We start from the raw sequence: 26,843 nt of genomic DNA on the forward strand, positions 1-26,843 counted from the left end.
ATTACATGGAAAATTTTCAGCCCGGATACCGGGATCTCGGCTAACCGGGCTGGCCCGGTTGTCATGAAATCGCGAAGTTGAGTTTTGTTGCGTTTAACAGACGTACCTAGATCTCGGCAAACCGAGCCAGCCCGGCGCAGAGACTCGCACGTATACTAGTTATGCAATGTTTTCGAGTGGCTCCAACACATAGAACTAAACCCACAGAATATAACATAAAAAAGCTGTCCCGGTAGTGGTAAGCCATTGAGAATTCTTGTTTCAGAACGTTTGCAATTAACTGAGTGACAAGGTTTTGCAATTCAAAGCTTTTTACTCTACCGTTCTTCCTGGGTTTTCCAGCCTCGATCTCTGCATAAAGTTTTCAGTCTCTAGTATATAGCAGTTTTTCCCGAAGATTTAAACTTTAGATTGTCGATTTTGAGAGAATAATTTAGTTTTTATTCATGCTTGAATAAAATGATTCCCGCAAAATTTAAACTGTGCTGAATGAAAAAATGGCGCGCGGTGCCGGCTTGGTTTTCAGCGGGAAAACTTGGAAGCCGTGATGAACGCCGGGAAACTTTCGTAGAATACGACCCGTGGGATACCGCAGAATATGCAACGGCTTAATGGGTTCGTGATTTACACAAGGCATACAACTTTGTGATCTGTATTAAATCGCAAATTTAGTAGTCAACCAGCCGGAGCAATTCTTGCACGTTTTACCACATTTATTAAAATACATTTAATTAATGCCTATACCCTCATGTGAGAAACATGCCAACAGAAAGTTGTAGAATGTACTAAATTTCGTTTCAAGAGCTTATTAATTTTGCAATTTCAATCAAATACGCGCTTTCTCGAGACTCCCATGAGACTCGCATGATTCCGGCCTTGGTTAGGAACGTTGCAGCCCAAAACTTTCGAGACTTCTTTACAATGTCAAAGAAATTTTCATAACTTGTTGATTATAAAATGTCTAAACTGAAGTATTTAATTAATAGCTAGTCTGTCGCACCATTGATGAGTTGTGGTGCCGCCATTGCGGCTCAATATTCCAAAGCCAATACGACTGATGAAATATATTTATCATATATTGGTTAACTTTTGAAACTAACTTTCGCGTGCCCTAAACAAATGTGAATAAACGGAAGAGACTTGTTGCTATTCATTAGGCAAACGTATAAGTTAGAAATGAAACTGGGATAAAACCTTAAAACACAGTATGAAAGTATCTTTCGTTTTAAAAAACACTTAAAAATATTTAGCAATTACAATTTCTGAAATTACTTTGACGAGCACTTCAAGATGTCATCAAATTTAGCTTCTTATTGGTTTGATTAATAGACTTAAGAACTTCTCGTGCGATTTTTCTTTTTCGGTCGACTGGTTCCTTTCCAGGATTGCGATGTACACTGTTCGGAAAACACGCAAATAGAATGATGTAGTTTTAAGGTACCAAATTTTGGGTTTGTTTCAGTTTTGCAATTTCAAATTACTGGAGCCCTTTAAAAATATTAACTACCAGATGTTCGCAGTTAAGTCGCGTGATCCAAACTTGCTTTAAGGAAACGCTGAAGCGTAACATTTATTCATAAATAGAAAAATAATATACAAACAGGGGTAGGAAAACTTGATTGCGATTTCGTCGCAAGACTTCTCACTATAACTTATCGGTACAGAAACCTAGTTAACTTGTCCCAACCTAATCTGTCTGATTTCCCTCGCTTTTTCTTGAGCATAACAATACCAATCAATCAGCGTCTAATTAGACAAAACGCCAATGTCGCTGTCCACTTCCTCGTAATTTCACGGCAGTGCATTGTTTTGTCGTTTGCCCTCATTTCAGTTCCCACATGTCGCTGTTTCAGAGCCGTGTCGCCGGAATTTGTCCCTAACAAGGCCTCACTCAGACCAAAACAGAACAATATCCATACCATTTAAGTGTCGTGAATATCTATCTACATCAGTAGTTTCAGCCGGAAACGATCGAAACAATCGCAGGTACGAGCAAGTTCGGGGGACGCAGTCAATTTAAGATATCAAAAAGATTCTTACTGCAATTGTAAGGACTAAAGTAGATTATGCTCACTTACCGACCGGGAATGAAAGGCAGAGAATACAAGCAGCAACTAGCCACAGTTTCATCTTGAAAAGATTTATATTTTCCCTGATTCAGAAACAGCAGTACGTGTACTCATTTGTCGATCGTCAGCCAGCCGATAGAGTGACAGACTCGCTTTATTGACGTCACACATCTCAATTCAACAAAACCCACCCCACCCCTTGGGGAGGGCAACCAATCAAGAAAGGGGAGATACAGAGAAAAACTTTTTTGATCACGCATATTTTAACTTGATATGTTATAGTAATTGGACTGAGTGGAGAACAATTCAGGAGTAATCGGGCGAGTAATTTCAAAATGGACCGAAAGCGCAGCGCGAGGCCGATTTAGAAAGTACGATTGAGCCAACTTAATGGAATACAGTCGAATCCCGATAACTCGAACCCTCAGTAACTCGAACTCCCGCTAACTCGAACCTTTTTCGATTCCCCTCCAGGTCATTTTCTTACTAATTTTACCCTCGATAACTCGAACTCCCGATATCTCGAACCTTTTTCGATTTCCCTTGAAGGTTCGAGTTATCGGGATTCGACTGTATTTGAAACCCGAACTGAATTGAACCAACAGAACAGAATTTAAAACATCGTAAACACAACGGTACAGTAAGAGTCAGGAATTGACGTTGCTTTAATTTCTTTTCTGTTGATCAACACGTGGAGCCTGGGTAAGAACTAGTTGCACATTATAATTTCATTCTCGTCTCCAAAGCCCTTTCGTCTTTTCGTTTCTCTTAGCCGACGTGGCCTTGGCACGAGAAACGAAGGGCTTGGGAGACACGTCTTCCATTCCTAGAATCTAGAACTTCCAGTCTTCAAGTATGCAGTCATGATGTTTCTATATTCTGTTGAGCGGAGACGTGGCAATTTTTACTTTCATTCAAGATTTCTTTGTTTCAAACAGCCTATCAAAAAATTCGAATTAATTCGAAACTTCTATGTCTCAAGAGCCCTTCGTTCCTCACGCTAAGGACCCACAGGCTAAGAGAAGCGAAGAGCTAACGCTATCAGGGCCGTACCTAGGTTGTTTTGTCTGCAGGGGCAAGTTTTCCTGGCGGGGGCAACTGGGTTGAGTTAAGTTTTTCTTTTTTTCTTTAGTTTTCTTAGTTTCTTAGTTTTCCTGACGGGGGCAACTGCCCCCCCCCCTCCCCCCCCGCTAGGTACGGCCCTGGCTACAGGGACGAGAATGACTATGGGGGCGAGAATGATTCTTCTTCCTGATCAAAAAAGGTATGAGCTACAATAGATGACCTACTTCTTACAAGTTCAAAACTACTGCTGTTTTTTTAATTTGAGGTTCACGCTCTCTAATGTTGCTTTAACTTCAATGGTAGATCCTTTACAGGAAAAAAACACTTTCCGGCGTCCAAGACCAGCATTCTGCAAGGATTTTTTTTTTCGCTCGTAGCGGCGCGCAAGTAGGCGCTGTGGACGCAAGACAAAGAAATCATGAGTCCACGTTTTTCACTTGAAAAGAGCAACGTGATTTCCTCTCCGATAGATGCCTAACAGACCTAGCATCTCATCCAGGGGGGGGGGGAAACAGAAATACTCCCAGTAGCTTAATACTACAGAAACCGAGATAAGCTCTGGTGGTATGGGCCACTTGGCTCCACGCAGGCTATACCTAACGTGATTCTGTTTTAGTCTTAATATGGACTCTCAGGCTGAGGCAGAAGTCATTTACATTTTTAAAAAAAAAATCCGGAAATTTGGGTTGGGAACTTCCGTTCGGGAAGAATGTGTTCCTGAAGTACCTGCCATTTCGGTTGAACCGAGAAATTGGCCATGGCCGTAAAAGCCGAAATGCCTGGAACTGTCGCAAAAGATGGAATACGGTGAATATAACACGGTTTTTCATTCGGAACGCCGATCAAACCGGGAAAACAAGACTACCTTTTCAGAAGAAGAGAAGTTCAGTCCGTTCCTCCCGGAACTTTTTTCAGTGGAATGAGCCAAAAAGTCCTATTTTATTTACATCCCAACCGGAACTTCCGAATTTTGTTTACAAGGGTGAACAACCAGAAGATATGTATTTAAGTCTTTTGTTATATTTAATGTTTTGGAAAATTCTAACTGGTAATTTTTGCTGTAAAAAGAAATACAATTAAACCACGCGGTTCAGCGAACTCAGTAGAAAATAGCACGCAATGCAGGCGTTTTTCAGCGAACGAGTGCATTTTGAACGTGCGAGCGCATCTTGGATTCGGAAACGGAAGAGGCTTGGGGAGAGAGGAAAAAAGCATCCTATGGAGTAGAAGTGAGTCAAGGCCAAATACGCAAACAACTCCAACGCCTGCTCATTAAACATACCTGCATTGCAGGCTATATTGAAAATTTAATTCCTGTCTATAATAGCTAGGTTAACTCGCGATCAGGTAGGAAAATTTTGCCATTTAAGGTATGAAATGGGAAATAAATGCAGGCAAAGCAAAGCATCCACGGGGAGAGGGGTGAACTTAGGGAAAAAACTATTTGTTCACGGTTTTGTACTTAAACGAATTTTTCGAACTCGACACGTAGTATTTAGCATGATTTAGTATTGTATGAGAAAAAGTGAAATGCATACAAGAGTTGGACGCTGAAATACAGATCAAACGATCGATTATATTTGCGGAGCTGCGTCTAATTACATATAGCTTACAAATAAATCTAAAAGCACCTTAACAATACTCAACAGATCAAAGAATTGTAATCAAGCAAGCAAACTGCTTAACCATAAAACGACGTAACTACATCTAATTTTCAAGATCATTCTGTCCTTAATTCACAGTATCTATCTCTTAAACTATAAACTTTAAACGACGTTACTGCATGTGATTTTAAATAATTTTGTCCTTAATCCACACTGAGTACCCATATTTTACACTTTTAAACTAAATTGCAGCATTGTCCAGTCTTGTCTTTGGTTGCCGGGGAACTGACTTCAATGTCAAGCTTTAACAAGCATCATCAGAGATACCAGGGCGCATGTCAGCAACAGGATACCGCTGATGCCAAAAGCTTAGCCAGCATTGCAGTAATCACTATCACAGCAGATGTCGAAAGAGCATCTAAACGGTCCACCAGTGTAGCATCCGGCGCCTCGAACGCAGCCTTTTTTAAAATAGTAGACTTGGCCATGTGTTCTGTGATACTTGGCGCACCTATTAAAAATACCCTCGCACGTTACACTTTTGCTAGATGCCTCGCAATCGTCCCACGACTTCTTACTAACACAATCATAGCACTTCAAGCCAAGTGCTGAAAAATAAATAACAAATCAATCAAATAATCAATTAAGAAACAATAGACAAAAGCCCACTTTTTACCTGCTGGCTAAACGTTAATAAAACTAACAGCGCAAAACTGAAACGGTCAGCCTACCTTATTATTATACACGAAAAAAAGTGGCCGGGTATTCTGAAGTTGCTCCATTATAGGAAATTAACGAAAAATGCTAATAACGCGAATTTCAACAATTCGCGTTAATTTTATTGATGTTAATTAATATAAACACGTTTACTATAAGCATTTAACCAGAACTTTTCTTAAATTCGCGTTAATTTTATTACGCGTACATTTTTGTTCGCGTTGTTAAAATGCTTCGTTATATTCCTATAATAATGCACTTTCCCAACCATATCTCGTTCACTTTCAATTCAGTTGCAGCTCCACCACCAGTTTTGTTGCCTCGTTTTGCGCTAAAGAAACCGCTAGCTACGCAGACTACAAATTGCTTCATCCGCTAGATAGTGATTTTACCTTATTATAGGAAATTAACGCTTCATGAAATTAACGCGAATTTAAAAAAATCGCGTTAATTTTTGTTATCGTTAATTTCTGTGCCGTCAATTAAGTGGAGCGTTAATTTCCATGATTTTAATTTCCATTATTTTGGCCCCAATTCCTCGATACAGTCCAGACGTTCTTGACTTCTAGGAAAAGCCATTATTATGTCAGGGTAGAAATCTGCCGGTATCACTGAAACTGTGAAGTACGCTGGAGGCGGTCAGATTCCTTCGCTTAACCCTACGTTTAGGATTATACGCCTAATGTTGAAATAAATTTGTACCTGTAGTCTCAACACGTTTTTTTTCTTGGTGTTCGTCGCGTAAATTTCCTTCATTTTGAAATGTTACCCCCTCTTTCGCGTTAATTTCCTTTATTGGGAAGTAATTTTTCGTTCAATTCGCGTTAATTTAAGTCGCGTTAGTTTCAAATACCTTAATTAACACAAGCGTTAATTTCCTATTATAAGGTATCTATTGTATAGCTTAACGATCCATGCGAGTACTGTGGAATGATTTCATTCAGAATACAAGCCAAAATTACCTTTTGCCTCGCAATTCAGATTTTCGCCAAGGACTCCACCGTAAACTTTGCTGATGTAAAATATGTATTAGCCTTAATTAAGAGATCGAAGTTTTGTTTATTTATATCTCTTTGATCCTATAGGGGGGTCCTTCTTAACTACAGATCTAGAGCAGTTGATAGGGAATTGCTAAAGATAGTTTTTGGAGCGTTTGGTAATGCTTAACGGTGAATTTTGGTAAGAGAACACTTCCACTTAAAAATTGATATTAAACCCTAAACCCACTACATTCTCAGATCATTTCTTTTCCTCTCCTAACCACAATGCTAACGACATGAATTAAAATCTTTTACAACAGAAACTCAAACCCTAAGGCCAGGAAAGCAGGCAGAATCGTTGATCCCGATGGTCTTACACTGTAACATCCGCGTAGAAACATAGTTTATTTGCTTGTACTTTTTTATAGATATTTTGTTAGGTAAGTATATTTTACAGTCAACTCTCTCTTGGACGGAAACCTTTGGGACCGGCCCCAACTGTCCGTCTTAGAAAGGTGTCCGCCTTATAGAGAGTCGAGGTAACGTGACACCATTATGAGATAATAAAGCTGAACAGCTATGCAGACTTTATGCACAGTGAATGCTAGACTTGCTTACAAGTCGAGTTCACAGAGCGCGAAGAGAGCACACACATAGCGCGCGCACCGGGGTCTACTACACCAAACCGGAAACGAGATGCGAACGACTTTTAGAAAGTCTAAGTGAATGCATGTCTGTTTTAAGGCTTTTTAAAGTCGCATACTGACTTTATCAAAACCTACAAACTGCGACAAAAAAAACAATATTAAAAAATTGACTTGTTGGTTTATTGCAATCGATATTGAGCAGTACATACATGTTGCAAACTGCAGTTACTTTTCTACAATAAATTTATTTATTTATTTATTCGCTTGTTCGTGCAAACGTTCACGTCTTCTGTTCACCGCTTCTAGTCCAAAAACTGTCTTAACTGTACACTTTGCAAACTGAAACAAGAATAAAATAATAAAACTCCGTATTCGCTTGTTAAATGAAAAGTCTTACTCAGTATCTTTAATTTTACACTCTCCATTTATGTAGTTTTACGTGTTTCCGATATTACGCAAAATACCGCAAACACTACATATAAAACACACCTTTCAGAGTAAACTCCCATTGTACCTGAAGGAGGCTGGTTTGGCAAGAAGAAATATAGTACACAAAATTTAGTCATTCTACGTTTATTGGTCTCTGCTTTTCAATTTCTCATTTTTGAAAAGGCAGAGTTCCGATTTTACGAGTAGAATAGAACGTTACAGAAGAAAGTCGGAAAATACGGTTGTTTATTACGCTACAACTTTAATAATAATGCGATTTTCATAAAACCATACGAAACATTAAGCACGTGGACGTTCTTCATCTGTTGGCACTGATTTTATTTTTCAGAACAATATGCCCTTTCAGATTTATTGTTTTTTCTATTCCGGTAACGTGACTAACAAAGTTGTTACAAAAATGACGGTCAGATATCTTTCTTAACAACAAATTGGTGGTAAAAAATTACCCCTACCCCCTTAAGAACTTCGATAATTCGAGAGCGAGCTCAAGTTCCGAAGTCTGAGTTTTACAACATGGATAACGTTCAAAACCTAATACACCATCAATAAAATGGAAACAAGAGCAAAAAGACAATAATTTTAATCTTGAATTTCGGTTTTGCGGTATTCTACAAACTAGTGAGATGCGTTTTCTCAGCGTTTGATCGACAAACGACGATAGTCGGTAAACAAAATCATCCTTAACTTTATTTCGACCATTTTTAAACGTTTTTGGTCGTTTCGGAGGCAAATTGAAGCAGACTTATTTTCTCACTCATTTTTATCTACAATTTGATTGTCATTGTTCCACCGTCCCGCCGCACGTTTTGCCTCGTTTTCTTTCGTCGCGTCAACGAATCCGCCAGCTATGCAGGCTTACAATATAATGTTGGTGTTTTTAAGGATTTTTTGCGGTAACGCGGTGTTCAGCACCCCACCGCCCCCCCCCCCCCCCCCACTTCCCCTAATGTTCCCATCTAATAGTTCACGTGCAGTTCGAAACGTGAGGAAATAAGAGACTGCTGTACGCAGGCCAGAAAGGTATCGGCTTTGTCTAGCAGATCACAGAGGTCATCTATGAACAAACAAATCTTTGATGTTTACTAATTTTCAGTGCACGTACTAAATTATAGCAAAAACGGGAAAATTTGATCGTATTTTATGTCTAAAAAAAGGTGGCTTTTCTATTAAACCAAGAGAAAATGATGGATTGATTAAACAAAGTGTCAAACAAGTTCTCTTAATTTAAAACCGCGCTATTGCGACAATTTCACCGACAATTTCGTTTAGGTACACATGCATGCTGAATATCCAAAAACAGCTACAGTGCAGGTCATGCAGGAGTAGAATATTATGGACTCAATATTCCATCAAGTGTTTTGACCGAGCAGTGTCGGAAACCAAACACAAATAATCCGAAGTGCAAAACACAGAAACCTCGAAAGATATAAGGTCTTCAAGTCTAACTGATCTTACTGATTAAAGTCCGTTTATTTTTTCTGCAGATCGTTGAACTGAACGAGCGCAAAACTAAAGAATGGATTCTGTTTGCGTATCAACATTCCCCGATATTAGTTATCATAAAGTCGTACACGATTCCAGCTCAGTTTCCTCTGAACTCCATGTCTTATTTCAGTATAAAACAGTCCAAAATTAAATCTATACCTCATTTTAGACCAAAACGGCTCAAACTCCATACACTTTAGGGTCACAAATATCTATCTACATCAGTGGTTGTAGTGAAACGATCGTGTGCTCTTGCTGCAAATGTAAGGAGTTAAAGGACTTTAAAGTAGGCTCACTTACCGATTGGAATGAAAAGGCAGAGAGGAAAAGTAGCTATCGAATGGTTGCTAAGGGCGTAGTGAATAGCTTAGTTTAGTTCGCATGATTTGGTCTTGACCGTGCACAAAACACAATAGCTATTTGCATTTTGATTGCTTCTTTGAAGTCTTCCGGACATCAAAACAACAAACAGTGATAACGGTGACCGGTCTGGCAAAAGTAAGGCTTGTGAATTATACTAATTAAAAATAACTCCACTGGTTCTGAAATTATTTCCCAGTTTTTGGTTGTTAAATTTCAACCGTGACAAATTTTTCGCTTGTTATTCCACTCCGCCAAAACATTCTCAGTGACTTGAGACATTAGGTGAGAAATCTGGCTAAAAATGCCAAAAACATCTAAGCAGCGTAAAACATCAAACGCAAACACCGAGACTATTCGCATTTTACACGCACGCAGTCATTGATATTTAAATCTTTCTGAGAAAACAAAACTTTGGTTTGACGTCTTTCTTAGCAACGGCTTGATTGACGTAGACTCGCACCGTTTCCAGGCACTGGTATGTATTCAAAGAAAAGTACCGACTTTCTTCCCCCCCCCCCCCCTGATATAAACGCATTGAACGCTAAAAAATATAGATCAGATGATCAATTTTATTTGCGGAGCTGCATCTAATTACCTATAGCTTACAAATGCGTCAAGTATCAAGTACTTTAACGATGCTAATCGGATCAAAGTATTGTACTAATCAAGCAAGCGTTGGGAACTGCTTCGCCATTTCCAGCAAAAAGACGACGTAACTACATCTTATCAGTTCAAGATCATTCTGTCCTTAATTCACTGTATCTTTCTTTAAAATTTTAAACTTTAAGCGACGTTACAATAATTAACTGCATCTAATATTCAAGATCATTTTGTCCTTAACTCACAGCATCTATCAAAACACTAAACTAACAGCAATGTATCAGTCTTGTCAACGGTTGCCAGAGAACTGACTTCAATGTCAAGCTTTATCAAGCATCATCAGAGATACCAGGGCGCATGTCAGCAGCAGGATTCCGCTGACGCGAAAAGCTGAGCCAGCATTGCAGTTGTCACCGGTGCAGCAGTCGACTTCACATTCGGACGATCCAGTTGCTTTTTTGCAGGTCGGGTTGGTGTCCGTTTTACATAGAGCGTTGGGAACACAGTGCTTTGCAAATATTTCAACTCCACCGTATTTCAAGTGCACCTTGGCGCATCTATCCGCATCACCTGCGCACGGAAGACTCTTTCTTGTTGACTTGCAGTCGTCCCAAGACTTCGAGCTACTACAAGTGTAGCACTTCAAGCCCAGTGCTGAAGAATAAATAACAAGTCAATCAATTAGGAGACAATTAATAGTTAAAAAGTCTACTTTTACCCGCTGGCTATACTAAATTGTAACAAAATAACAGCGCAAAACGATCACTCTCTCATTCCCTCCGCCCCACCACACTGTCAAAGAGCGTTCCATACGCTCGTAATTAAATTTTCTCGTTTCGTAATATCTTTAGCACTTAAGTCATTATTTTGCTATCGCTACTAGAAATCTGTAGAATGTTTAAAGGGGCTATCAGCCTATGTCACGGGGATTTTGCAGATCTTTGGTCTAAACTGTTCTGAAATTAGTAGTAGGCAACTTAATAACCCTAAATAAACATTATTTTTGTTTCGTTTCCTCAGAAACGATACGGTATTATTTTGGATTCGAGGTGAACTATTTACACAGTGGAGGCTACTATCCAATCAGGAGAACGCTCGCAACCACAAAGTAAATAAGTTTGACCGAAGGCAATTAATTTCGTAAAAGCATGTTCTTCAAATATCGGAAAGATAATCCTCAGCATGACCAAAAATTATTGAGATTCCTTACAAATACAAATATCCGGCGACTGCAATGGTTTTAGGTTTGATTAAAGCGATGTATTGGAAAAAAAAAATTAGAGTAAGCTCTTTTAGCGTTTAATTGTAAAGTAAACATTCTAGCGATTTTCTGAAAAAGAAGAAAATTTCCACCAATCAGAGTGTTTGCAACGCAAACAAAAACGTGATGACTTGGCGTATCCGCCGTGTTTGCTCGCACGGAAGGGCTAGCGTGCCCCGAAAACGGGCAAGTTGATTGAAGAGAAGAGCATATATGCAGGAGAGTTACAAAGTTTTTTCACTTAATGTAACAGATTAATGTATAAATGTGTTTTGGAAAATTCACGGCATCTTCGACGTCACACTGAGCCGCGCAAATACACGCAAAATTGCGTGGGTTCTCGCGTGGACGTATCCGGAGTAGCGTGATCAGTGTCACGTGAATCGCGAAAACATTACAGTCGGCACGAAAAGTTCAGAACGAGAAAGAAGACAGTCAAGTTCTGTTAAAACATCAAATTTCGTATGGACAGTTTCGTATAGAAAGTTGTGCAACTGCCATGTCGAACAACATTTATCTCCTTGATGTAAAGCTCAAGATTGACTACCGCGGCTGCTGGAGAAGTTTTCTGAGATGAAATTAACAATATAAACATTCTTTGCATTACTCAAAGCTATCGCGGTCTGGTCGAAACTCCACGGCATCGCCAAAAATGCAAATCGTAATTATCAAGGCTGTTACACTGACAACAGAAGCAACTTGGTTGTGTCTTATTCTGTGGAAATAATTTTTATATTTGCCAGAAGAGCTTCCAGCACGGATCGAGACGAACGAGCAAAATAAAATCCAGTTTTGACTAAATACTTCCCGGTTTAAGATCTGTGTATGGTAGCTTTTTAACTGCGCTGCGCAGTTCTTGCTCTGCAAGCGGTTTTTTTTTTCTCAGTGACCAGACTGATGCCCCGCTCGGCTGGGCTCGGGTCATGCAAGGTTTAAAAGCTAGAAAAAACTTACCAATGGGAAATTTTCAAATGCTTTGGTCTTAATAAGCATGTTTAGCATGAAATGTCCGATTTTGAAGCGTTTTACTCAGAGAAATTTCTAAATTTTCATGCGTCAAAAGAAAAATATATTTCAGCGGGCCAGAATCTGTGAATAAATACCATTACGTTGGTGTAAAAGAATGTGCTGACATGACAAGTTTCACTTTCGATCGGCTAGACCTCGAGTCACGTAATTTTTCAAAGCTATTATCAGCTTCCTTTCAAATCTTTGCGAAGCCATTAATCTTTCCTTACAAAATTCAGTGTGAAGTATTTTGAAAAGTTTGAATCGAAGAAAATACTAAAATTTCACGCTTTAAACAAATACGCTTTAGCGGGCAAGAATTTACATTTATTTACATTACGATTGTGTCCTGGAATGTGCTGGCGTTAGCAAATTTTTACTTTCACAAGGCACTGATCGGCAAGAATCACGCAGTGCTCTGAAAGGTTTCAATCTGCCACAAACGGAAACTAAACAAATCCTTAGCGTTATTTTTTTTTGGAGCTGTGTCATCTAGAGGATTTCTGAAATCTGATGGAAAACCACTGAGACTAACCCTGACTTGCAAGGGTTACGTCATTGCTAAATTAATTCCCCGGGGAATTCCCATTCAGCAAAACACAGGTCTAGTGTTCTTCTCAAATTTGATTTAATTATTTGCTCCAATATTACATTTTCGGAGCTGTTTATTCAATCTTTGAACGGTAATTCAAGACAACACTGTATGCTGATTTAAAAGACTTTTTTGTTTCACAGATCAGGATCGTGGGAATTAAATTTGGCCAGCATTAGCATATAAGAAAAATGTTTAATTTCGGATGGAACCACTCAACCATGAAATGTCACGCAAGGTGTTTTCTTACCATCTTGTTTGTCACTCGCAACATTGTTCGACGCAGGTAAAGGGGATAAGGGGAGGGGGGGGGTGAATTTTTTGTTCCCCCCACATGGCTCCCCTAAAGTGCTCACGAGACCAGCGCAGTTGTAAGCTCTAAGAGCTCTTGTTAACTGCGCTGCGCAGTTCTTGCTCTGCAAGCGGTTTTTTTTTTCTCAGTGACCAGACTGATGCCCCGCTCGGCTGGGCTCGGGTCACGCAAGGTTTAAAAGCTAGAAAAAACTTACCAATGGGAAATTTTCAAATGCTTTGGTCTTAATAAGCATGTTTAGCATGAAATGTCCGATTTTGAAGCGTTTTACTCAAAGAAATTTCTAAATTTTCATGCGTCAAAAGAAAAATATATTTCAGCGGGCCAGAATCTGTGAATAAATACCATTACGTTGGTGTAAAAGAATGTGCTGACATGACAAGTTTCACTTTCGATCGGCTAGACCTCGAGTCACGTAATTTTTCAAAGCTATTATCAGCTTCCTTTCAAATCTTTGCGAAGCCATTAATCTTTCCTTACAAAATTCAGTGTGAAGTATTTTGAAAAGTTTGAATCGAAGAAAATACTAAAATTTCACGCTTTAACCAAATACGCTTTAGCGGGCAAGAATTTACATTTATTTACATTACGTTTGTGTCCTGGAATGTGCCGGCGTTAGCAAATTTTTACTTTCACAAGACACTGATCGGCAAGAATCACGCAATGCTCTGAAAGGTTTAAATCTGCCACAAACGGAAACTAAACAAATCCTCTGGTCTAAACTTAGCATGTTAAGTGTGAAATGTTTGACTTTTTAGCGTTATTTTTTTTTTGGAGCTGTGTCATCTAGAGGATTTCTGAAATCTGATGGAAAACCACTGAGACAAACCCTGACTTGCAAGGGTTACGTCATTGCTAAATTAATTCCCCGGGGAACTCCCATTCAGCAAAACACAGGTCTAGTGTTTTTCTCAAATTTGATTTAATTATTTGCTCCAATATTCCATTTTCGGAGCTGGTTATTCAATCTTTAAACGGTAATTCAAGACAACACTGGATGCTGATTTAAAAGATTTTTTTGTTTCACGGATCAGGATCGTGGGAATTAAATTTGGCCAGCATTAGCATATAAAAAAATATTTAATTTCGGATGGAACTAGTCAACCATGAATTGTCACGCAAGGTGTTTTCCTACCATCTTGTTTGTCAGTCGCAACATTGTTCGACGCAGGTAAAGGGGATAAGGGGGGGGGGGGGGCGGCCCATTTTTTGTTCCCCCCACATGGCTCCCCTAAAGTGCTCACGAGACCAGCGCAGTTGTAAGCTCTAAGAGCTCTTGTTTACACTAATTTGCCCTTGTTGTTTACGTGTCGAAGTTAAGTGACCACACGCATTTTTTTTGGACGAAATGCATCGAAACAGTGTATTTGTGCTTATCTCTGTTCTTGTGCTTATCTCTGTTCTTGGCTAGGGTTTTGGTTTGTCTAGAATTTGGCATTTATTTGATTTGAGCATGTGCCTTGAGCGTGTGATCAATTTAGAGAACATGTTATTTTCTGTAGTTATTTTTTCATTAATAAAAAAAGTGTTCTGCAGAATAAATCATTTTAATTTTAAAGTAAGCACTTGTACATACACATATATACACGTATATAGTGTAACCCTGAGGCACATAATATAATTATGTTTATTAGTGAACTGGACTCACTACGCTCAGGTATGTGCACTTTGCTCATCTCTAGACTGAGGTAACACACCAGCCTAGCAGTGGACAGCTGTTTCGTCCTCTTTGGGACTCGTCAGCACTGCGCTCGTCTCCAGAGATCCACCTTGTGTACCACAAGTGTTGGATCACTGAGGTGGGAGAAATAAGAACTTTTCTCCCGTTACCACCATGCCTTACGCAGTGCTGACGAGTCCCAAAGAGGACGAAACAGCTGTCCACTGCTAGGCTGGTGTGTTACCTCAGTCTGGAGATGAGCAAAGTGCACATACCTGAGCGTAGTGAGTCCAGTTCACTAATAAACATAATTACATTTTAATTTTCATTGGATGAGTAAAAAAGGTGAAGGCAAGCTCCCTTTATTTAACTTTATTTGGAGAGAAAGACATACTATTTCTATAAGGAGAAATATTAATGTTACTTGAACTCTGCCAAACTGTAGCAGGTCTGAGTTTATGCCTCCTTCACATAAAATGGACAGTAGGCGTTAAATGGGAAGTTACAACTGAATATGAAGTTCTTTTTATTCTTCACTCGCGCATAAATTCAGCAAATTCAACATACACTAGGACCTTCAAATTAAAATAAACCCCAAACCCACCTCTCCTTAAACATTACGCTATTCTCACCCTTCCGCAATCTGGAAACGAAACACTATTTCTTTTTGGAATAGCTGCTTGTTGAACATCTTAAGGAATATATGACCTTAATTTGTGGATAGAAATCAAGCTACGGTTATATATAAATATCGATATTTCAAAGACGCGCGGAAACAACTTGAAAACTTTTGCCTACCGTTTTCAAGTTGCAATCCGTTTCCATCCGAGCCATCCGCAGCCAAAGATGCTCGTTAACAGTATCAGTGCTCTGGTATAGCAATTTTTAATAAAATGTACTATTATTTTTAGGTTTCCTGCGACACAAATAAAAATTTGTGGCTGTTCAAAAATCTGGTAAAATCCGTGACATGTGACACATGATAACTAAATCGAGCTTTGACGAGCAATGATGTACTTAATCAGTTAATTTGTAGTAAAACCGCATGCCAGGATTAGTACTGTGGTTGTGGAACGAATCCAAGTAGTGGAGAATAATCATGTTATTGTCCATGAAGCATTGTAGAACGTGTAGTGAACGTGATTAGCAAAACTGAAACGTAATGGTACTATTCCACCACACTGGACTTGCGTATCTGGGTGTGGGAGTTATTCGTAGCTAATAAACGCAGCATTTGTAACTTAGTTAGATCGTAGTAAGGAACGTGTAACTTCCAAGTGTAAAGAATAAACTGAGTCAAATTAAACAAAAGTGTACAGTCCAAGTTTGTTGAGCCAGCTCGTACAGAGCTGCTTTCTATCGCAAGGACGAAATTCTGAGACACACACCCCATTCCTCTCGCTGCTTCGCCGCTCGGTCAGTTGCAGCTGCCACCAACGAAACCGCTAGCTACGCAGGGTACAAATTGCTCTATCTGTTAGATAGTGATTTATCTATTTTATAGCTTTATCCGATCCATGCGAGTACTGTGGAATGATTTCAATCAAAATTTGCAAGCCAGAATTTCTCTGGGAACTAAAATTTTGCGTCGCGATCCCGATTTTTTTCAAGGATTCCACCTTATTAAAGCATTATGTAAACTAATATATCGAACTTTTGCTTATTTATATCACTTTTGTCCTAAATTTGGAAGTTAAAGTTAAAGTTGCGAAGTCTGAACTTCGTATTACGGTGGCCGATAAGAACAAAACACAAACACAAAACCTGAAACACATTCACAAAACTTGAAACACAAATTCACCGTGAAATTTTGCAATGTGGATAACGTTCAAAACCTTCACTGACACCATTGATAAAGTGGTAACAACCGCAAGCGCAAAACGACATCAAAAGCCCACTTAATTTTAGTTATCATCATTTTTGATCACTTTTTCATATTTTAGCTATTATGGCTATTAACGTAACCCTCCCCTTGTGAGAAAATTGCATGTCACGTAGTCGTACTATTAAACAAGTGTCAATGTTCGATCTACTGCTAAAAAATATAAAATATATATTTTCTTGTGCTGTTTTAAAGGGGATTCTATTATGTACTTGCCGAGTGTATGGAGTGATGAACCCTCGAAACAACGGTTCAAAGCGTTAGAACAACAGAGCGTGATTTGTTTCCTCGGCCTGAAAGATTTTAGCCTGCGTGTATTTCCTCACGTGAGGAAAAAGAAGACTGCTAGGCTGCACATTTCCCCTTGCATTTGTGGCGGCACGTAGACTAGAAAGACTGATCGGCTTTGTGGACCAGCAGATCACAGAGGTCATCAGTGAACAAACAAATCATGAGGGGGTTTCACCCCCAGGGGGTGAAACAAGGGAACAAGGGAACAAGGGAACATGGGAACAAAAGGAAAAGGAAACTGGTAACACGGGAACAAAAGCATATTTTAGGAACAGAGAAAATCGAATAAAGACTTTTAGGGAACAGGGAAACACAGGGGGAAATTTTGTTGGGAACAAGGGGAACGTGGACCCTACCCCCTACCCCCTTCCGTGAGGCCCTCTTCGTGGATGTTTTAATTTTCAGTGCACGTCGTATACCTTATTAAATCAACAGAAAAGTTTCATGTCATAAAAAGCGAAAGCGGCTTATTTTTCGTTTACGTACACATGAATGTCCAAAAATAGCTGCAGTTTAGGTCGTTCATAAATATTTGGACTAGGGCGTGCTGAATATTCCATCAAGTGTTTTGACCAAGTAGTGTCGGAAACTAAGCACAAAGCACCCAAAAACGAAACACAGAAACTTCGAAAGATATTAGGTCTTCACGTCTAGCTGATTTAACTGATTACAATCCCTTTGTTTTCTTTGCAGATCGTTGAATTGAGCGAGCGCAAAACTAGAGAATGGCTTCTGTTTGCGTATCGACATTCTCCGTTATTAGTTATCATAAAATCATGCACTATTCCAGCCCAGATTGTACTACACTCCATGCCTTATTTCAGTATAAAACAGTTCAAATTAAATCTACACCTCATTTCAGAGCAAAACGGTTCAAACGGCTCATACCCTTTGGGATCGCAAATACCTATCAACACTGAGTAGTTTCAGTGAAACAATCGGCGATCGAAGGCGGGAGATTTCAAAAAGATTCTTGCTGTAATTGTAAAGACTTAAAGTAGGATATGTTCACTTACCGACCGGAAGGGAAAGGCAGAGAATACAAGCAGCAACTAGCCACAGTTTCATCTTGATGAGATTTAGATTTTCCCTGATTCAGAGACAGCACTACTCGTTGGTCCCCAGATAGCCAATAGTGGGTGGAACACACTCGACTAGCAGTCTTTTATATACGCCAGTTTCGACCAATTTTGACAGGTAGTCATCAAATGACGTCATCAATCAAACTCCGCCCTTTTTAATTAATTAGCGTAAAATTGTCATGGGAACATGATTGATATGTTTGGATCACGCAAATAGTGTCACGCTACGCATCGTGCGGTGGTGAAAATCACGCAACAGCAGGTTTGAGTGGTACAACAAATCAGATTTTTCCGCCGGGGAAATGTGGGCTGTCTGTCGGCTTAGAACTTGGCAAGTTTGATGAATCCAACGCGCTCTTTTCAGGGGTGTCAATAGATTTTCCCCAACTAATCCACGTAAAAAGTTGAAAACCGTGGAACGGTCTAATGTTTCGTGGGGCTTGATGCCAATCATTCAGTATTGGGTTAAAAAAATAAGGACCGCGTTAAAGGCTGAAATTCAGATCAAATTGTCAATTATATTTGCGGTGCTGCATCTAATTACCTATAGCTTACAAATTCTTCAAATATCAAACACTTTAGGCAAAGTAAAACTAGTGGTAACCACAGGTTAGAAAGTGCGGGCCTTGACGCACTTAGAAAAGGTACTGGTAGGCAGTGTCGATAAATAAATGATAAAATGGACAAAAGACAATTATTCCGAGTAACGCGTCACGCAAGGATGCAAGTTTTTATCGTTTCCTATTGCCGCGAACCGACCAAAGTTGTTTTTTGATTGACGGTTTTGGGAAGTGTAATCGAGCACGCGGTGTGAATTGAGATGTAATTTTTCCCATTCGGTAAACTCGCTATGTTGTCAGTGTCATAACGAATTTCTCGACATTAACCGTTGTTGGAATCATTTGCTTTGCCGTGGTTTATCGGTGATACAGTCACAGCAAATTTTCTCAAAAGCAACACCTATAAAACAACGTCTTCCATGTGACAGAAGCCTAGATCTTATGTGACAAACTGTTGAGAGATTGACTCATTTTTCGCATTCTTATCGATCGTTCTTGGAGAACAGATTTTTCTCTTCCGGTCTTACGACAAACTGTCGTGATTGACACATTTTTCGCATTCCGATCGTTCTTAGTGGAAGAACAAAATTTTCGACTTCCGCTTTCTGTTCGCTCTTTATTAACGTGGCGCGCACGCGTAAAACCATGGATAGTAAATCACTGTATCTTTCTTTAAAACTTAAAACTTTTAGCGACGTTACAATTAAATTCATCTAATATTCAAGATCATTCTGTCCTTAACTCACAGCATCTATCAAAACACTAAACTGCAGCAATGTATCAGTTTTGTCAACGGTTGCCGGGGAACTGACTTCAATGTCAAGCTTTATCAAGCATCATCAGAGATACCAGGACGCATGTCAGCAGCAGGATTCCGCTGACGCGAAAAGCTGAGCCAGCATTGCAGTTGTCACCGGTGCAGCAGTAGACTTCACATTCGTACGCTCCAGTTGCTTTTTTGCAGGTCGGGTTGGTGTCCGTTTTACATAGAGCGTTGGGAACGCAGTGCTTTGCAAACGATTCGACTCCGCCGGATTTCAAGTACACCTTGGCGCATCTATCCGCATCACCTGCGCACGGAATACTCTTTCTTGTTGACTTGCAGTCGTCCCAAGACTTCGTGCTACCACAAGTATAGCACTTCAAGCCCAGTGCTGAAGAATAAATAACAAAATCAATCAATTAGGAAACAATAGTTAAAAAGTCGACTTTTACCCGATGGCTATACTAAATGGTAACAAAATAACAGCGCAAAACGCTCACTCTCTCATTCCCTCCGCCCCACCACACTGTCGAAGAGCGTTTCATACGCTCATAATGAATTAAATTTTCCTGTTTCGTAATATCTTTTAATTTAGTACTTAAAGGGACTATGTCACGGATTTTACCAGATTTTTGAACAGCCACAATTTATATTTGTGTCGCAGGACACCTAAAAATAATAGTCCGTTTATATTAACAATTGCTATATCAAAGCACTGAAACTGTTAACGAGCGTCTTTGGCCGCGGATGGCTCGGATGGAAACGGATTGCAATTTGAAAAAGTTAGGCTAACGTTTTCAAGTTGTTTCCGCGAATCATCAAAAAAATCGATATTAATTTTACAGTCGTAGGTTGATTTCTATCCGCAAATGGAGGTAGTATCTTCCTTTAGATATACAAAGATAATGTTTTTTATGGGTTAGTTGCCTTCCACCAAATTTAGAACAGTTAATTAAGACCAAAAATCTGCGAATTAAGTCATTGTTTTGCTAGCGCTACTAGAAATCTGTTGAATGTTAAAGGAAACATTGTGACACATGATAACTAAATCGAGCTTTGACGAGCAATGATGTACTTAATCAGTTAATTTGTAGTAAAACCGCATGTGAGGATTAGCATTGTGGTTATGGAACGAATCCACGTAGTGGTGAATTAATCATGTTAATGTCCATGAAGCATTGTAAAACGTGCAGGGAACGTGATTAGCAACACTGAAACGTAATGGTACCATTTAACCACACTGGACTTGCGTATCTGGGTGTGGTTATTCGCAGCTAATAAACGCAGCATTTGTAACTAGATCGTAGTAAGGAACGTGTAACTTCCAAGTGTAAAGAATAAAGTCAAGTTAAACAAAAGTATACAGTCCAAGATTGTTGAACCAGCTCGTGCAGAGCTTCTTTCTATCGCAAGGAAGAAATTCTAAGACACAGACCCCATTCCTCTCGCTGCTTGGCCGCTCGTTCAGTTGCAGCTGCCATCAACGAAAACACTAGCTACGCAGGCTACAAATTGCTTTCTCTGTTAGATAGTGATTTATCTATTTTATAGCCGTTTATCCGATCCATGCGAGTACTGTGGAATGATTTCAATCAAAATTTGCAAGCCAGAATTTCTCTGGGAACTAAAATTTTGCGTCGCGATCCCGATTTTTTTCAAGGATTCCACCTTATTAAAGCATTATGTAAACTAATATATCGAACTTTTGCTTATTTATACCACTTTTGTCCTAAATTTGGAAGTTAAAGTTAAAGTTGCGAAGTCTGAACTTCGTATTACCGTGGCCGATAAGAACAAAACACAAACACAAAACCTGAAACACATTCACAAAACTTGAAACACAAATTCACCGTGAAATTTTGCAATGTGGATAACGTTCAAAACCTTCACTGACACCATTGATAAAGTGGTAACAACCGCAAGCGCAAAACGACATCAAAAGCCCACTTAATTTTAGGCATCATCATTTTTTGATCACTTTTTCAATATTTTAGCTATTATACCCTCCTCTTGTGAGAAAATTGTATGTCACGCAGTCATACTATTAACAAATGTCAATGTTCGATCTACTGCTAAAAAATAAAATATATATTTTCTCGTGTTGTTTTAAAGGGGATTCTATTATGTACTTGGCGAGTGTATAGAGTGATGAACCCTCGAAACAACGGTTCAAAGCGTTAGAACAACAGAGCGTGATTTTTTTCCTCGGCCTGAAAGATTTTAGCCTGCGTGCATTTCCTCACGTGAGGAAAAAGAAGACTGCTAGGCTGCACATTTTCCCTTGCATTTGTGGCTGCACGACTGATCGGCTTTGTGGACCAGCAGATCACCTGGAGGTCATCAGTGAACAAACAAATCATGAGGCTCCCCCAGGGGTTTCAGAAAAAAAGGGAACATTGGAACAAACGGAAAAAGAAACTGGTAACACGGGAACAAAAGCATTTTTTAGGAACAGGGAACACAACAAATAAAGACTTTTAGGGAACAGGGAAACAAAGGGAGAATTTTGTTGGGAACAAGAGAATGTCCCCCCCCCCCCCGGGAAGCCCTCGTCGTTGATGTTTTAATTTTCAGTGCACGTCGTATATCTTAAAAAGTTACATGTCTTGAAAAGCGGAAGTGGCTTATTTAATGGAGGAAATGTTAAAAAAATATTCCAAATTCGAATTAGCGCTCATCCAAAGTCGCGCTGTCGCGAACATTGTCAACATTTCGTGTAGGTACACACAGCTGTACACATGAATGTCCAAAAATAGCTGCGGGTCGTGACGGAGCATTTAGGACGAGGAGGGCGTGCTGAATATTCCATCAAGTATTTTGACCAAGTAGTTTCGGAAACTAAGCACAAAGCATCCAAAAACGAAACACAGAATCCTCGAAAGATATTAGGTCTTCACGTCTAACTGATTTAACTGATTATAGTCCCTTTATTTTTTCTGCTGATCAGTGAATTGAACAAGCGCAAAACCAAAGAATGGCTCTGATTGCGTATCAACATTCCCCGATGTTAATTGTCATGAAGTCATACATAATTCCAGCCCAAATTGTAATTAACTCCATGCCTTAGTTTAGTATAAAACAGTCCAAATCAAATCTATACCTCATTTCAGAGCAAAACGGTTCAAACGGCTCATACCCTTTGGGATCGCAGATACCTATCATCAAAGGCAGGAGCAAGATCGAGAAGATTCTTGCTGCAAATGTAATAACTTATAGTAGGATATGTCCACTTACCGACAGGAAGGGAAATGCAGAGAATACAAGCAGCAACTAACCACAGTTTCATCTTGTTGAGATTTGTATTTTCCCTGATTCAGAGACAGCAGTACTCGTTAGTCCCCAGATAGCCGATATATAGTGGGTGGAACACACTCGACGAGCAGTCTTTAAGAGGCTCCGACTGAGAATATGAAGAATCGTTGGACAGGCTGGGGAAATCGAAAATCTTGAAACTTTGCCTGAATAACACCTTTGGGGAACTATGTTCGAAAATATTATTCTCATCTTCTAGGAATTTATGGTTTTCGAGAAATTAAGAAAAAACGAAAATAACGGTTTTAGCTCATTAAATATGCAAAAAATATGCGTAAAAATGGCAAAGTTCTCGATATTCCTATAAGAGCAATTTTCAATGCTTTGAATCGAAATAAACTTAGAATAATAGCTTGACCTTTCTTCTTTCAGGCAACATAAACTTTCAATTTTTTCCGGCTATTTTGAGGTTTCCTTCGCCTTTTAAAATATTGCTTTATCAAGCACTTCGGGAAAGGGCAAAAATTGAGAAACTTTGGAGGCCGAAAAAGCACCTTGATATGTCCGATATCGAGTCAAAATAAACACTGTGCAAAAGCTCGATGTCTCTTCTGTTATAATATCAAATAAAAAATCTGGGCACTCAAGATTCACACAAATGAGAAACGAAAGTTTACGACCTCCTCGTGTCTAATTTGCATAAAGCTAATTTTTGAATTCGTCCTCCGCTAAGTGATCTGGTCCGCTAAATTTACATTTGGGAGCTATGATTTGCACAAAGAAAGCAAGTTTAAACTTTATTTGATTTTGTTGACGTCTTATGCCTATCAACAGGTTATATAGACGCGAAGAAGGAAGAAAAAACAGTAAAATCATCGACTGAGCTCATTGCGTGACCTGCGTCACGTTATGAATTTTCTTATCAACAATTGAATTTGATTTGTTTGTTAGGACTCTTGCATTTCAAATTTAAGATTAAAGAATGAGATAATAATATCATTCACTTACCTGAAATTGGGAATGATTTGTATCTTTTATTTACTCTGGCGGGTAACTTACGTCAAAGCTATAACTTGATTAATTTGGAAGTTGACTTCAGTTATGAACATAAACGTACATAAATATTATGAACATATATCGCTGTTAGTTTCCGTTCAGTTGTCATTTATAATGGAAATAAAATACCAAAAGTTTCTCATCTTGTTTTAAAACAACTATATAAAAGGTTTCGATCGTGCAAAAACCATTCATTCATTCATTCAGATGCACATCACAAAATTAAATTAATTTATAATTCCCTTTAAAGAGACCGAACACGTACACAGCGACAGAACTCGGCGCCAGGACATTTAACACAAAGCACGAAATTATTCGGCTGAAATTCAAAAATAGAATGACCCTTTACAGTTGTGCCTCTCTTGTTGGTGGGGCTTGGAGTCCAAGCCCAGAAAATCCAGAATTTGTCCAGTTTGTAAATTACCATGCAAAAGCACACTTCAAATTTTGTTACATCTTGTCTGACAGATACTGAAAGCATCGATAGCGAAGGAAAATTGTTAGTTTCCCGTGCAGGTAAGGTAAAATATATTTTTTTTCTTTGAACCACATCTATGTTTAGGTAACTGAATTAATGCAAGCTTAACTATCCAATACCTTGGGATTTTTGTAGCGCAAGAATGCCAAGAACATATGACAGTTTGTCATAAATACAAGAACACGCTCGTATTCGCTGGCGGACTGGAGAAGCAAGATGTTCTATACCAATGGAAATTGCGAGCCATAATCCTTCTTTCACTCGGGAGGATCGCGGAATAGCAAGCAACCCCGCTCTGTTTTACAAGAGACGGGTATGCTTGTTCCAGCTAGATCACGGAAGTATCAACTTTCCGGTGAAGGTAAGGTAAATTTATTATTTGTTTTTTCTTTGAACCACATTATTTTATAAGGTTCACACTAGCGATATAACGACATGGACATAACGGTCTTTCCTTATGTCGTCATGCTTATTATTTTTTATGTTAGGCGGTTGTTCACACTGGTGACATAAAACATCAACTTGAGGTGTTTTTTGCATTTGCGTGACCTTGCCGTTATGTCGTTATGTCGCTAATCTGAACCAGGCCTTATAACTGAATTGATACAAATAAACTATCTCATACCTTCGGATTTTTGAAGCGCTAGAATGCCAAGAAAACATGACTGTTTGCCCGAAATACAGGAACACCTCGGTATTAACTTTTAACACTTTTCCTCGATATTGTAAACATCGCTTTTGTTTTTTTATAAAATGCCATTTGACTATATCCATTCCTTCTATCAATCAATCAATCAATCAATCAATCAATCAATCAATCAATCAATCAATCAATCAATCAATCAATCATCAATCAAAGACTTAATTAACATGTCAAAAAAGTGCAAGGGGAAACACCCTCTGCTAATTGGGGACACTTAAATTAATATCAACCTACAATATATAAACTAAGAAACGGATAAAATGCTAAAAACTATTGACTAATCATAATTTCATTCACCAACCTGAAATTGGGAATGATTTATATATTTTATTTAATCGCGTAACTTACGTCAAAAATAAAACGTATGTTCAATGTATTAGCCTTCCGAACAAGCGGTGTTGCTAAAGGGGTAGAGAACGCATGTGATTCGACTAGGCTTCAGAAGAAGACCTACTAAGAAGAAGGCCTATACTAAGGGAAATTGCGGGCCATAAGTTTTCTTTTAGAATTTCACCCTGGGGGTATCGTGGAAAAGACACCAAGCACCCCTGCTTTGCAATCCTGTTACTTCATTTTGTTTTTATAATAACTACTACTTCATATTCGGCGGGGCAGGGAGGCAGGGGGGGGGGGTGGTAGACCCTCCAAACGAATTTGGGGTTGGGGCTTGTTCGACCCACCCCCCCCCCCCCCCCACGTTTTAGTGCCGAAAATATCGTGAGCGCAGCATAAAATTAGTTTGACAAGATATTCCGTCTCGTGAGTAAGTCATTGGAAGTCTTCGGGAAACTTCGTTTATCTACGGAAAAGTTCAAAAAAATAATTTGAAACATTCGTATGGCCTACGAACAACAAACGGGAATCTTCGGAAATCTTCGGTCTAGAAATTGCTGAGAAAACAAGAACAATTACTTGAACAGATAAAAGTTGCTCCAAATATGAAAACCTGCCGAGTATTTTTGGGCCAGTCTAGTTCCCTCCAAGTTCCAAAACGCTCCGCTGCCTCTGCTTTGCTTCCAACTTTTGGTATATAATTGCCAGAACGAATATCTGGCAACACTGGCTGAAAACCAACGTCTGTCACTTAATGCCTTCGCTAAAGTGTTAGTCTACAGAACGAGTGGTTTAGCGCGGCGCGAAGGATCAAGCGGATAAACAACTGTACCACTTAGCAATCGCGTGCGCGCTCTTGTGTTTGCACTCGCCTGCTCGCGCGTTCACATACGCTTTCTATCCCTTGAGCAACACCGCTTGTTCTGAAGGCTAGTAGGGTAAGGTCAACTGTCATTTTATAACTTAAAACCAAAAGCGATTTTTACAATATTAAAGAAAGTGTTTTAACTTAAAAGTCTAGGAAATACTATAGTAATCATGTAGGCTATTATTCATTAAATTTTTACTTGGAAGTTGTTACTGTGGGCTTAAAACAAAATTAAGTAACAGAAAGTTAATGCTTATGTGATCTAGCTCAAACAAGCATACCCGTCTCTTGTAAAACAGAGCAGGGTTGCTTGCAGTTCCGCGATCGTCCCTGAGTAAAAGAAGGCTTATGGCTCGCAATTTCCATTGGTATAGAACATCTTGCTCTCCAGTCCGCCAGCGAAAGAGCGTGTTCTTGTATTTATGGCAAACTGTCATATGTTCTTGGCATTCTTGCGCTACAAAAATCCCAAGGTATTGGATAGTTTAGCTTGTATTAATTCAGATACCAATACATAAAAGTGGTTCAAAGAAAAAAAAATATTTTACCTTACCTGCACGGGCAACTAACAATTTTCCTTCGCTATCGATGCTTTCAGTTTCTGTCAGACAAGATGTAACAAAATTTGAAGTGTGCTTTTGCATGGTAATTTACAAACTGGACAAATTCTGGATTTTCTGGGCTTGGACTCCAAGCCCCACCAACAAGAGAGGCACAACTGTAAAGGGTCATTCTATTTTTAAATTTCAGCCGAATAATTT

General features: G+C 39.2%; 3 protein-coding genes and 1 long non-coding RNA gene across 4 annotated transcripts in view; 1 reads left to right on the forward strand and 3 right to left on the reverse strand.

Moving 5' to 3' along the window:
- LOC144636624 (uncharacterized) overlaps positions 1 to 26,843 on the forward strand; it is a 121,065-nt gene that overhangs the window by 28,216 nt on the left and 66,006 nt on the right. The window lies entirely within an intron of this gene.
- On the reverse strand, positions 9,932 to 18,283 carry LOC144636552 (uncharacterized). The gene is made up of 2 exons (XM_078495789.1): positions 18,004 to 18,283; positions 9,932 to 10,634 (listed from the first exon to the last, which is right to left on the reverse strand). The coding sequence occupies exons 1-2, from the start codon at positions 18,053 to 18,055 to the stop codon at positions 10,300 to 10,302; spliced, it is 387 nt and encodes a 128-aa protein (XP_078351915.1). The 5' UTR covers positions 18,056 to 18,283; the 3' UTR covers positions 9,932 to 10,299.
- Positions 12,168 to 26,843, reverse strand: part of LOC144636547 (uncharacterized) — a 103,314-nt gene continuing 88,638 nt past the window's right edge. Inside the window, exon 3 of the transcript XR_013567521.1 lies at positions 12,168 to 13,236. The gene's annotated coding sequence lies outside the window, so the exon portion shown is untranslated. The remainder of the gene's footprint in view (positions 13,237 to 26,843) is intronic.
- LOC144636556 (uncharacterized) lies at positions 19,404 to 22,767 on the reverse strand. The gene is made up of 2 exons (XM_078495792.1): positions 22,627 to 22,767; positions 19,404 to 19,783 (listed from the first exon to the last, which is right to left on the reverse strand). The coding sequence occupies exons 1-2, from the start codon at positions 22,676 to 22,678 to the stop codon at positions 19,449 to 19,451; spliced, it is 387 nt and encodes a 128-aa protein (XP_078351918.1). The 5' UTR covers positions 22,679 to 22,767; the 3' UTR covers positions 19,404 to 19,448.

The sequence above is a fragment of the Oculina patagonica genome, chromosome 13 (genome assembly GCF_052425735.1).
Source record: "Oculina patagonica isolate OP01 chromosome 13, crgOcupat, whole genome shotgun sequence".
Taxonomy (NCBI): domain Eukaryota; kingdom Metazoa; phylum Cnidaria; class Anthozoa; order Scleractinia; family Oculinidae; genus Oculina; species Oculina patagonica.

Coding starts and splice junctions, on each gene's coding strand:
- LOC144636552 (XM_078495789.1), bottom strand. CDS start 18,055: ATGAAACTGTGGCTAGTTGCTGCTTGTATTCTCTGCCTTTCCCTTCCG. Junction 10,635..18,003: donor CTGCCTTTCCCTTCCGGTCG/GTAAGTGAACAT, acceptor TTTATTCTTCAG/CACTGGGCTTGAAGTGCTAC.
- LOC144636556 (XM_078495792.1), bottom strand. CDS start 22,678: ATGAAACTGTGGTTAGTTGCTGCTTGTATTCTCTGCATTTCCCTTCCT. Junction 19,784..22,626: donor CTGCATTTCCCTTCCTGTCG/GTAAGTGGACAT, acceptor TTTATTCTTCAG/CACTGGGCTTGAAGTGCTAT.